The sequence below is a fragment of the Patella vulgata genome, chromosome 1 (assembly GCF_932274485.2).
Source record: "Patella vulgata chromosome 1, xgPatVulg1.2, whole genome shotgun sequence".
Classification (NCBI taxonomy): Eukaryota; Metazoa; Mollusca; class Gastropoda; family Patellidae; genus Patella; species Patella vulgata.
This window is the reverse complement of record NC_065879.2, coordinates 82,287,440-82,298,876: the sequence shown is the minus strand read 5'-3', so window position 1 is coordinate 82,298,876 and position 11,437 is coordinate 82,287,440. Positions and strand designations below refer to the sequence as shown.

General features: G+C 38.3%; 1 protein-coding gene across 2 annotated transcripts; it reads right to left on the bottom strand.

Moving 5' to 3' along the window:
• Positions 1–664: 664 nt before the first annotated feature.
• Positions 665–8,296, bottom strand: LOC126824727 (uncharacterized). 2 transcript variants are annotated; one of them, XM_050554087.2, is made up of 4 exons: positions 8,273–8,296; positions 4,643–4,831; positions 1,544–1,916; positions 665–1,383 (listed from the first exon to the last, which is right to left on the bottom strand). In XM_050554087.2, exons 2-4 carry the CDS (start codon positions 4,796–4,798, stop codon positions 875–877), a joined length of 1,038 nt encoding a protein of 345 aa, XP_050410044.1. In that variant the 5' UTR covers positions 4,799–4,831; positions 8,273–8,296; the 3' UTR covers positions 665–874. The 2 variants fall into 2 exon arrangements, with proteins under 2 accessions (XP_050410044.1, XP_050410035.1); XM_050554078.2 differs by lacking the exon at positions 8,273–8,296 and adding an exon at positions 4,975–5,107.
• Between the last annotated feature and the right edge of the window lie 3,141 nt (positions 8,297–11,437).

The window sequence follows — 11,437 nt, the reverse complement described above, 5'->3', positions numbered from 1 at the left end:
ACTAGGTCATTTCGGGACTAACATATGGTTTATTTTTTTTATTTCAATAATTCGCTTGCGCGTAGGAGTCTTTAGCAGTGGCAGGAAACCGGAGGATGCGGAGAAAACCCACGAGGTTGGACAGGCGACTCCTTGTCACATACAACCGGGGAATCGAAACCCCGCCAGTTGACTCAATGACAGACCGTATGATACAGCGCGCGCGTGCTAACCATTCGGCCATCCAATCCCCCATTATTTAAATAGGAATGAACCATATTATGTTAGTCCTCCGAAATGACCTACCCTCTCTCTCTCTCCCTCTCTCTCTATCTCTCTCTATCTGGTCTACTCTTATATTGAATTCCAACGGCTAAAGGGTCTTTTACGTACATGCCAATGTTTAAACGGGACCTTTGTTTTTCGTCCCATCCGAAAAATAGACAACTGTCCGTGGAAGGCCCTCATTCCTGCACCCCTGACAGGGAGACACCAAGCCAGAAAACCCTGATGAACTTTCTCAGCAAACACCGAGGGCGAACTCGCGACCTCCAGACTAGCGAGCCAGCGACTTACTCACTAAGCCACCATGGCTCCTATATATGGATATTAATGAAACAAAGTTGGTTGGGGTCTTTAAATTGAGTCTTACTCCTTATAATTATGGGCCATTCAGATATAAAAATTACAAAATAGGATTGTTTTTAAAAAAAATTTATATATGTACTTGCATATGTATTTACCCCTCGCCAAAGAGAAAGTGAATAATGCAATAAAAGCATGAACACATCAGAAGACATTGGATAGTATGAAACACAGGTAACATAAAACAAAAATGGAAGTTATAAAGAGAATGTGATAGGACCATTGAAACTGTTCATGAAAGTCTTTTTATTTATGCACATAAGCAGTGAGTATTTGGGCAGAATCCCAGCTGACAATTCGTTTTACACCATTGATCCATACATTTGGATTTAAAAATGCCGTATGAGTTACATTCAAGGACATAAGGGACATCATCGTCGTCACTACCATCATCGCAGCTGCACAGATAACCTGGGCATATACCAAGAGCGCAATTCGCTACACACCAGTTATTATAAGCTTGGTGGTTTGCGAAAGTTCCGATTGCGTGACAATTTTTATTGAGGGAAGGGCTTTGGGATGCTTGTATTGGTGCGAATGAGGAGGTTTTACGGGCTTTAGGTAGTCTGGTTGTCAGCATTTCTATCGGTACCATGCCAATGGCTACTCTGGACTTTGTGGGTACTGTAACGCTGGCTACAGGAGACTTTGTAACCATACTATCCGATGCAATAGCAATATCCGAACAAGCATAGAATTCTTCTTGTGGTCCACATCCTACACACGATTTACCGTCAGGATTAGTTCCCCAGCTGTTACCTGAAACATAAAATACAATTCTATTAAAGATGTATTCCTGCACAGACCCAACCCTTACAAAGGTTAATCAAACTTCCTCAATTGAACTCTTCCAACTCTACTAGCCAGTGAAAGCCCGTCCTTGTCTCAAGAAGCAATTAAAATGTTTTAGAAGACTTACCGGTATGGTATTTCCATTGAAATACACATTGTGAGCAGACAACATCTTCAGGTAGTTTAAGAGAAACATTTTTATACCCCGATTGCTTATCAATGAAAAACTTGGTCCCAGATCCATCTTCAAGTTCAAGCAAATGTTTATTCAAACACTCATGGGTTGCTGGTTTAGTGACGTCATTATTAACACATATTCTGAATTCAAAATATCCCATATGATTTGCTGTGATCTGGACAGTGGCTGTTATAAGGGCTCCAGTCTTGTAGGTTCGAACAATTTGTCCCGTGGCGTATATACCCCCTGCTTCATGAGGTTTTTCTGCTGCATCCCAAGGATCACCACAAACCCCACATTGTCCATTATTCTTTTGCTGTCTCTGCGGGGAAAAAATAACATTAATTGTCAGTTCTCTCCTACTCAGAAGACTATACGTGTATTTGGTCCCTTGGTGCAGAGAGGACAATACCGATATTTTCCGCTGTAGCGTAGCCAGAGAACAATACTCGTATTTGAGGCTGTGGCGTATTTGGTACTCGATCGCCCCCATGCACTACCTTCTACCATATAAGTAAAATGCAATTTGACGTCGTACTTATCTGCTCCATCAGTGCTAATGAAGATGAGTATGCCTGCTATGGGGGAAATTTTGGCGTTACGACCGACTCTTTAGAGTTCTGACTGCCAAGGGTTCTTTTACGTTTACACCATTTCTTCGTGCCAGTCGAACCACTGGGCACTCTTCCTTGCCAAGCCTGCTGTTCTGTTGGGTCGAAAAGGGGAAACGACGCCAGAAATCACGAGGGGCGTTCTCGGGAACGTCGGGTCAGCGAGAGAGAGAGAGAGTGGGGGGGGGGGGGGTTAACGTCCACTCTTCTACACAACTTAGTCATTTCGGGACTAACATATGGTTCAATTTTATTTCAGTAATTCGCTTGCGCGTAGAGGTCTTTAGCCGTGGGAGGAAACCGGGGGACCCGCAGAAAACCCACGAGATAAAACAGGCGACCAACTCCTTGTCACGTACAGTCGCGGGACCGAAACAACGCCAGTGTGACTCAATGGCAGACCTTATGATACAACGCGCATGCACTAACCATTTGGCCATCCAACCCCCACCCCGCCCAGGTTAGCGAATCGCCTTCTTATCCATTAAGCCACCACGACATATCACATTGGGATGGCTGATCGACGATTGATCACTCGGTAGTTTTGTGGGCATCCTTGCAAGATATCCGCCAAAGCTCTTGACTGCAGATCAGGAGCGTGCCAGGAATGTGGCAGATTTCTGTGACAGTCTGCGCCGATTTGAAGCAGTTCTTGATAATCTTTTGGGCAGATTTAAACAATGGTTGAGACCTGTTTCCCAAAATAAAAAAGGAACTAACCGGTCGTCATTTTCCAAGTAATGATGACTTCATGTCAGCCGTGAACGATTTGTATTTTTCTTTTTTTTGGGGGGGGGGGGGGTGACTAAAGATTTAGAGTAAATCTTTTTTTTTCAAGACGTTTCGACAGCATATGTGAAGTGACACTTAACATTTTTTAAAATTTCTATTCATTTCTGACACCGCCAAGATAGGGTGCCCCCATATCCCAATATAACGTGTTTTTATCTCTATTGGTGAATATGGAAATTCAAATATTTTTATTCGTTGATTTAATGACAATAATGACATTGGGATTTGTCCTTTGGTTTTTAAAACTGAAATAAATAAAAATCAAATGCCCCTTTTCAGAAATCAGAAATAGGAAGGAAATAGATACAAAAGTACAAAAACATTTGCTGGGTATATGACCTCCTCAAGTGAGAATTAGTGCCATAGAGTTTGTAATATAGCAATGGCATGGACAGATGTATCTGGTAGTACAATTAGTCTTATAATTATTTATATGTTACAAATGCATTAAGCTAGTTAATTAGTCACTATCTCCTCATAAAGAAGTGAAAGCCATAGTTGAAAGCGCTATTCTTAGATCCTTTGGTACAATATCACACGAAAGAGTAAGCTTACTCTGCCTCGTGAAACTCTCGTACAAAGAATTCTCGGACATTACATTCGTCCGTTTTTATTTGTATCTTATTTGTAGGGTCGCCTGTCCAACCTCGTGGGTTTTCTCACTGTTAAAGACCCCTACGCGCAAGCGAATTATTGAAATAAAATTGAAATATATGTTAGTCCCGAAATGACCTTGTTTGGTGTTGAGTGGTCGTTAAACCGCATTTCTCTCTCTTTAATATTCAAAAACCTCGCGGGTACTTATAGGCATATAGGGGCGGATATTATACGTTGTCCGAGACAATGTTTCAGATATATACTCTTACAAAAAGTAGGGGATATTCAGAAACAATACAAAACTGCAGAAATGAACTACTGTTTTTATTAGAGGTAACCAGTGTATGTTAATAACAGGCCAATTGCCCACACATGAACATAAACAGTTCATATGGGCGGCTTATCTGACGGCCCCATTTCACTCGCAAAGAGATACACCGTCAAACTGGACGTTTTTGATTTTTGTCTTAATAATGAGTAAATGCCCCACCAATCTTCAGACATTCAGCAATTCGTCGTGGCATGCTCCTAATCAACCGTCCAATCACGATTTGGGGCAATTTGACCCACTCCTCTTGCAGTGCCACGGTCAATTCTTGCAGTGTTGACGTTGACGTCGTCGAACACGTCTCCCGATCAAATTAAACATAACACACGAAAGCAAAAATACGCTAAACAGTAAATCTTATGCAAGAACCGATAGAAAAGCAAACGTTGATAGATAAACCAGCAAGCGGCAGTTTTCATCAACCCTTCCATAAGTGTAAAATTTGACAATGAACCCCTCCCACCTATATGGCGCTATTGCGTGTCGCATGTGCAGCTCAGTGGTTCTGTTGGGGCGATAAGTTCTTCATCTGTGAACATACTCTCAAAGCATGTCAAGTGTCCATGACTATTTATCAATATCATATCACAACCTGCATAGGTATTTGCATTTCAATATCCCCTTCTTTTTTTGAAGTGTATATATTTAATAGCTGTATTATTTATGAAAACAATAATTGTAAAGCCGTAATCAATGACTAAAATATGAATTTGAACTTACATATTTTCCACCACAAAATCCTTGATTATCATTATAATCCGGAGGGGTATTATATCCAAATCTAAACATGGACGCTCTGGACGGTGGATCAATCAAACGCCCATGTCCATTTGTTTGGTGTAATAATACTACAACAATCAACACGATATGCAACATGATGTTACCCTTATAAACTATACGGGTCACGTCCTGGTAGGATAATAAAAAAAAATATAATAAAGACATTCGTAACTAGAATAGTGTCAAATACAAGATTTAAGAGATAATTGTTTAATTTATTATAAAGTGAATAAAGAAAAACAAAAGTGACAAATTTGTTATAATAAGCATACCTCTCTATTTGGTCGTAAAGACACGGTTCAACACTATAGCGCTATACTTCCGATGATGTTTTAATATATAGATAAGTATGTCACGTGGACTAGTTAATAGCCAATACAAGCCATCTAACCCCTCAGATAATATAAGCTTAAATATGAATTATTTAAAAGCTAAATCTGCGCCTTTGGAATCGTATTTGTCTGGCTTCAATTAGTATGTAATAAATTATTATTTAGACATTTATTCACACGACAAGCCCATAATCAACTCTAGGGGACATAGAAAAGCTAAAATATTAAGTGGATTAAAAAAAATCTGCTATTATGTCCGTTAAACGTTAAGATGGGGGGTACGTTTATTATCGCAGCAACGATACTTGAGAATCGAGACTATTTACGGTATTTCTTGTCAAGAGTTTAAACATTCATAACTTCACTTAAAGTAGCCAAGTCTCTAACTCAATATCATCCAAAATCTTCCACATTGAAAACACGAATTATTTGTCGGTTTAAATCAACATTGATGTTGTGATCTTACCGGGAAAAGATGACCCTCTGATATTCAATATTTAAGACAAAATAAACATTTTACCATTGGTACACGAATCGTGTACAATAATGCGTTTCAGCGCTATTTGTAATAAGGGACTCGAAAAACGAGGCTAGGCATATCCCACAAGTCATGTCAAAGGCTGACGCTATATTCTTATCTGGAGAGCATTCCCAATTAATACTATCGGCGTAGACTGGAATAACCATAAGCTAGAGATTGAAATTCGATTGAGAATACTGGTGTATATCGCCGAACCTAACTGATTAGAAATTACAGTAAAAACAGAAACGATTGAATATAAATCAATTTATATACATTCATCTTACATTATTGTATGCGTTGCGACCCATTTGTGTCCATTTCTAGGTCCCAAATATTAGCGACTTAGCTCCTTTAAGTAATTTAACTGAAATTTCAATATAACATTTTCAAACTATTGCAGCAAGAACAGGTTACTCGTTACGTAAATCTTACAATGTCTCTTTAAATCTTATTTCCATTAAAGATACATTATGGGGGATTAGATAAAGAGTTGGCAGTTCTCACTATAATAATTAAAAACTAGATAATGTAAACGGAATTTGCTATAAAAAAAACAAAAAAACAATTCAGTTAAATTGAATTACTCTAAACCGCGAATTTACCGATTTAATTTGGGGCCTAGCTTTGATCAAAATTACTAAAGTCGGTACGATAAAAACATAGTCTCGATTATCCAGTTTTTCGATTTAATCATGAATGAGCGTTGAGCAGCAGATCGATCGGATTATAATCCAGTAAATATTGCAGGCTAGCGATGAAATCGAGAGTTGATTATGGCCCGGATAAGTTAATTAATGTCTAATTAATAATTTAGATAACATTTCAGGCCTTAAGAAAGACCTGCAATTGGCAAATTTAGCTCTTGCATAATGTATGTCTAATATGTTGATTTACCTTTTCTTAGTAATAGTGTCGTCTACATATAAACTGTATAACGAGAGTAATTTAGACTTCTCAACTACTGAACGGTTCTTATAACCCATCTTACATTGACGATTTATAATATAATATAAAATGAAATGAAATGGGGTTTAACGTCCTACTGTTCTGCTCCGAAATGCATGGGTTAATGAAGACGGGCAAACTCCATACAGTATGCTATGAAGGAAATTATCCAGGCATGCGGCACGGCTACTCCAACTGTCAATGGATCTTTTACGTGCACGCCCTCGGTTTTTCGTCCCATCCGAACGTCTAGACAGCTGTCCTTGTCAGGCCCTCCGTCCTGCATCACTGACAAGGGAGAACCACGCCGGGATGCAGGGATCGAACACCCAACCTTTAGGCTAGCGAGCCAGCGTCTTACCCACTTGGCCAGCGTGATCCCCGATTTCTAATATAAAGCCATGTATTAATCAACAGATAATTACCTATAAGTTTAAATCTGTGTCTTTCTTTATTCGTATTAAATTCTTTCTGATATATGATATCAATGTAGTAGGTTTATATAGAAAACATTTGTTTGGCACCAGTTATGTTTTGTTATAGAGGAATTTCCGTTATGACGTCGTTGTTCTCTAGCAATGACGCAATCTTATCATTTATGATTCAAGGATATCCCTTGTAATTTTATACGATATTTGTATATCATGGTATATCAAGATAGATAAAGTGTATTATATCAATAAACCCACGCCTTGTTTTAAAAAGATTAAAGCGAGAGAGAGCGTGCGAGAGAAATAGGGTTTAACGTCCACTCGACACAAACGAGGTCATTTCGGGACTAACATATGGTTTTTAATTTTATTTCCATAATTCGCTTCCGCGTAGGGGTGTTTAGCAGTGGGAGGAAACTCGAGGGCCCGTAGAAAACCCACGAGGTTGGACGGGCGACCCTACTCCTTGTCACGTACAACCGGGGATTCGAAACCACGCCAGTTGACTCAATGGCAGGCCTTATGATACAGCGCGCGCGTGCTAACCATTCGGCCACCCAACCCAGTTTTTCTTTCGAGGTTTTTTTCTTCTTCAGTCTTTCTTCCCCGGCATAACCGAAGCCGAGGACTTTATCTTGCTTATAAACCTTTTATGTTTTCATGTACGTAAAATGAGAATATCGCAGAATACCAGTAAGAAAAACCTTATATCATGTTTTCTGGAAGAATAACCTGTTACAGGTTAATAGAAAAACTGTCAGAAGAATAACACCAAATTTCTCTCTATATATTGAGACCGCAAGTTATTCCGGGTATAGAAAATACCCCAAAGATCAAAGAGATTTACCGTTATAGGTTTATAACTCTTGCATAGGGATGGAGAGAGAGAGAAATGGGGTTTAACGTCCACTCGACACAAACTAGGTCATTTCGGGACTAACATATGGTTCAATTTTATTTCCATAATTCGCTTGCGCGTAGGGATCTTTAGCTGTGGGAGGAAACCGGAGGACCCGAAGGAAACCCACGAGGTTGGACAGGCGACCCTACTCCTTGTCACGTACAACCGGGGGCATAGGGATGGGGATGTACTCTTTGTGATTGACTTTGTAAATTATAAAGAAGAGAATATGATTTAAATGCTGACTTTTAGTTTCTTTGATTTAATGTCCAATAAAAAAAAAAAAAATTCTAAACACACTATCTCTCAAAAACAAAACAAAAACAAAATTCGTGAATTATAACCAAAAGGAAAAAAAAAATCAAACATTCACTGAATCCATAACTTTAATTTGTTGTATATAATTTGATGTCTTGCCATAACACTGTCATTACTTACTTGAGAACGACAAGAGGAACTTGTTGAAACGTAGTGTGAAATAAACCCAGTGATTGCTTTCCATATAAATTTGTGTTTTATATCATATGTTCAGTTACTAAATGCCGTATAAGGATTTTAACTTTAAAAAAAGTGACGATATTTAATCTAAACTATTATATTGACTGATAATAAATCTAGTTCAACACTAGGATTTAATAGTTCGAGAGGAAACACTTGAAGGATTGACAGGAAATGTGATATATCATAAATACGTTTGAGTATTTATCATTTGAAACTTAATATCGACGTGGTGACGTGCTGCAGTTCATCTTAAGTTAGTAATAATTATTTTGTCATTTAGGTTGAATATTTAAAGATACATTAGTTAAGAGTTTAATAAAGAGTTGGTCATTCTTGCTATGATAATTCAAAAATAGATGATAAAAAAAGAAAATGTTGAAAATTTCTGTCAAATTACTTCATTCTCAGCCAAGTTATCATTGTTTGTAGTTTTGACAAGATGTGTGCACAGTGGTAACAAAGGCACTGGTATAATCGGGACTTAGCCTCGCTTTCCCATTTTTAAATTAAATTTTTAAACGGCGAACCGTTTTAAGTTAGTTAAAATCTCGTGTATCCGATGCCATCGAGAGTCGATTATGGTCTTGTTTTGTTAATAAATGTCTAGTTAATAGTTTATATAACATTTCAGGCCTAAAGAAAGACATGCAATAGGCATAATTAGCTCTTGCATAATGTATGTTTTTATAAAATCAAATTTAAAAATTGATCATGATAAACAGAAGACTCGTCCGTGTTTGATATATCTATACAATTCGGTTGTGTAAAACGGGGGGGGGGGGGTAGGGCGGTAGTTTATAAGTTCAAGAAACTAAAATAACAATGTTATTACATTTGACAAATTATTAATCTACATAATATTCTCTTACAAATCCAACAATTTCAAGAATATACATTGACTAGAAGGAATAAAATCATATCACAAAATTCGAATCATATAATAGTAGTTTCAAAACTTGCGAAAGGGTACCCCGATTCAAATGGTCATATCTCACTCAGTCAATATTAATGCTAGTGTCATATAACTTTACATTTTTACATAGGTCTGTACGTACTATAACATGTATATTTTTCATAATTTTCTGAAATTTGGTTTTTATGAGCATGCCTGGATAGCCAGTTCTAAGCCAGTTCTCCTCGGTTCGGGTCATGTCCTCAAATAGAAAACTTGATCGACGGTAATCAATTGTTGAGTATCAACGTCAGCACGGTTGACTGGGGTCTTTAAAATGATACAATATAACACACTATATTATTTACAAATTACAAATTATTCATGATACTGAATGAACTTTTATGGTAACACATTTTATTTTACTTAACTATTGGTATGTATTCACCTTCAGTAAATAATCTGGGTATTTTTTTATTAAGCGAAAAATATAAAGAAATAAAAAAAATAAAGTATAAATAAAAGAGAAACGACGGCGATTTAGACATGTCGGATAGTGTATATCACGGAAAAAATGTCTAATATAGATATTGTACATCTATAAACAAACAGTTCAACGTCTTGTTATTTATGCGCATGTGCAGTGAGAAGCTGGACGGCGATTTAGACATGTCGGATAGTATGTCACGGAAAAAATGAAAGTTAAAGAAAAAAAAAATATCTAACGTAGATATTTTATAAACTAACAGTCCGACGTCTTGATATTTATGCGCATGTACAGTGAGAAGCTGGACGTTTTGCAGTAGACAATTTGTTTTAAACCACTGGTCCATACTTTTGGATTTAAACACGCATACTAGGCGCGCCATCTTCGTCCACAACATCATCGCATCTGCACAGGACATATATCTTGAGCACAACTCGCCGAGCACAAATTGTGACAAGCCTGGTCGTTTTTGAACTCTGCAATTGCGTGACATTTTTTCTTGGTGGAAGAATTTTGCGATGTTTGTACTGGTGCGAATAAGGAGGTTTTGTGGGTTTGAGATTTTCTGGTCATCGTTATTTCTGAGGAGTTGGTAGGTACCGTAACTCTAACTACAGAGGACTTGATAGGTACCGTAACACTGCCTACTGAGGACTTGATAGGTACCGCAGCACTGACTACTGGGGACTTGATAGGTACCGTAACACTGCCTACTGAGGACTTGATAGGTACCGTAACACTGACAACTGAGGACTTGATAGGTACCGTAACACTGACTACTGAGGACTTGATGGGTACCGTAACACTGCCTACTTAGGACTTGATGGGAACCGTAACACTGACTACTGAGGACTTGATAGGTACCGTAACACTGACTACTGAGGACTTGATAGGTACCGTAACACTGACTACTGAGGACTTGGTACCGTAACACTGATTACGGGGTACTTTGTAGGTATTGTAGGGTTTTCTACGGGAGACTCTGTTACCAAACCGCCGGCGCAATAACAATAGCCGCACAGGCATAGTACTCTTCTTGTTCATGTACTCCACATCAATCACAAGATTTACCGTAAAGGATCAAACATTTTTTTCAATTTTATTTCAATAATTCGCTTGCGCGTAGTGTATTTAGCAGTGGGAGGAAACCGGAGGACCCGCAGATTACCCACGAGATTGGACAGGCCACCCAACTCCTTGTCACGTACAGCCAGTTGACCGAACCACGTCAGTTGACTCAATGACAGACCTTATGATACGATACAGTGCGCACTGTTGTGAATTGATGCCAATAAATAAAATAAACAATGGTCATTATTTAACAAGTCATAAAATTCTTATATTATTTCATATGACTTTATCTTCTTTGAGCGGCATTTAGCAATTGACACACGTAATAAACACAAAACCACGTAATAAACACAAAACCATAATGATGCAGGACGGAGGGCCTGACAAGGACACCTGTCTAGTCCCTCGGATGAGACGAAAAACCGAGGTCCCGTGTATATATTGGAATGCACGTAAAAGATCCCCTGGCAGTTGGAATTCGATATATGAGTAGGCGATAGTGCCGCTACTCGGGCAAAATTTACCTCATAGCACACTGTATGGCGTATGCCAGTCTTTATTAGCCCAGTATAGGAGCAGAACAGTAGGACGTTAAACCCCATTTCATTTCATTTCATTTCACAAAACCATAACATGGATGGAATACAATTAC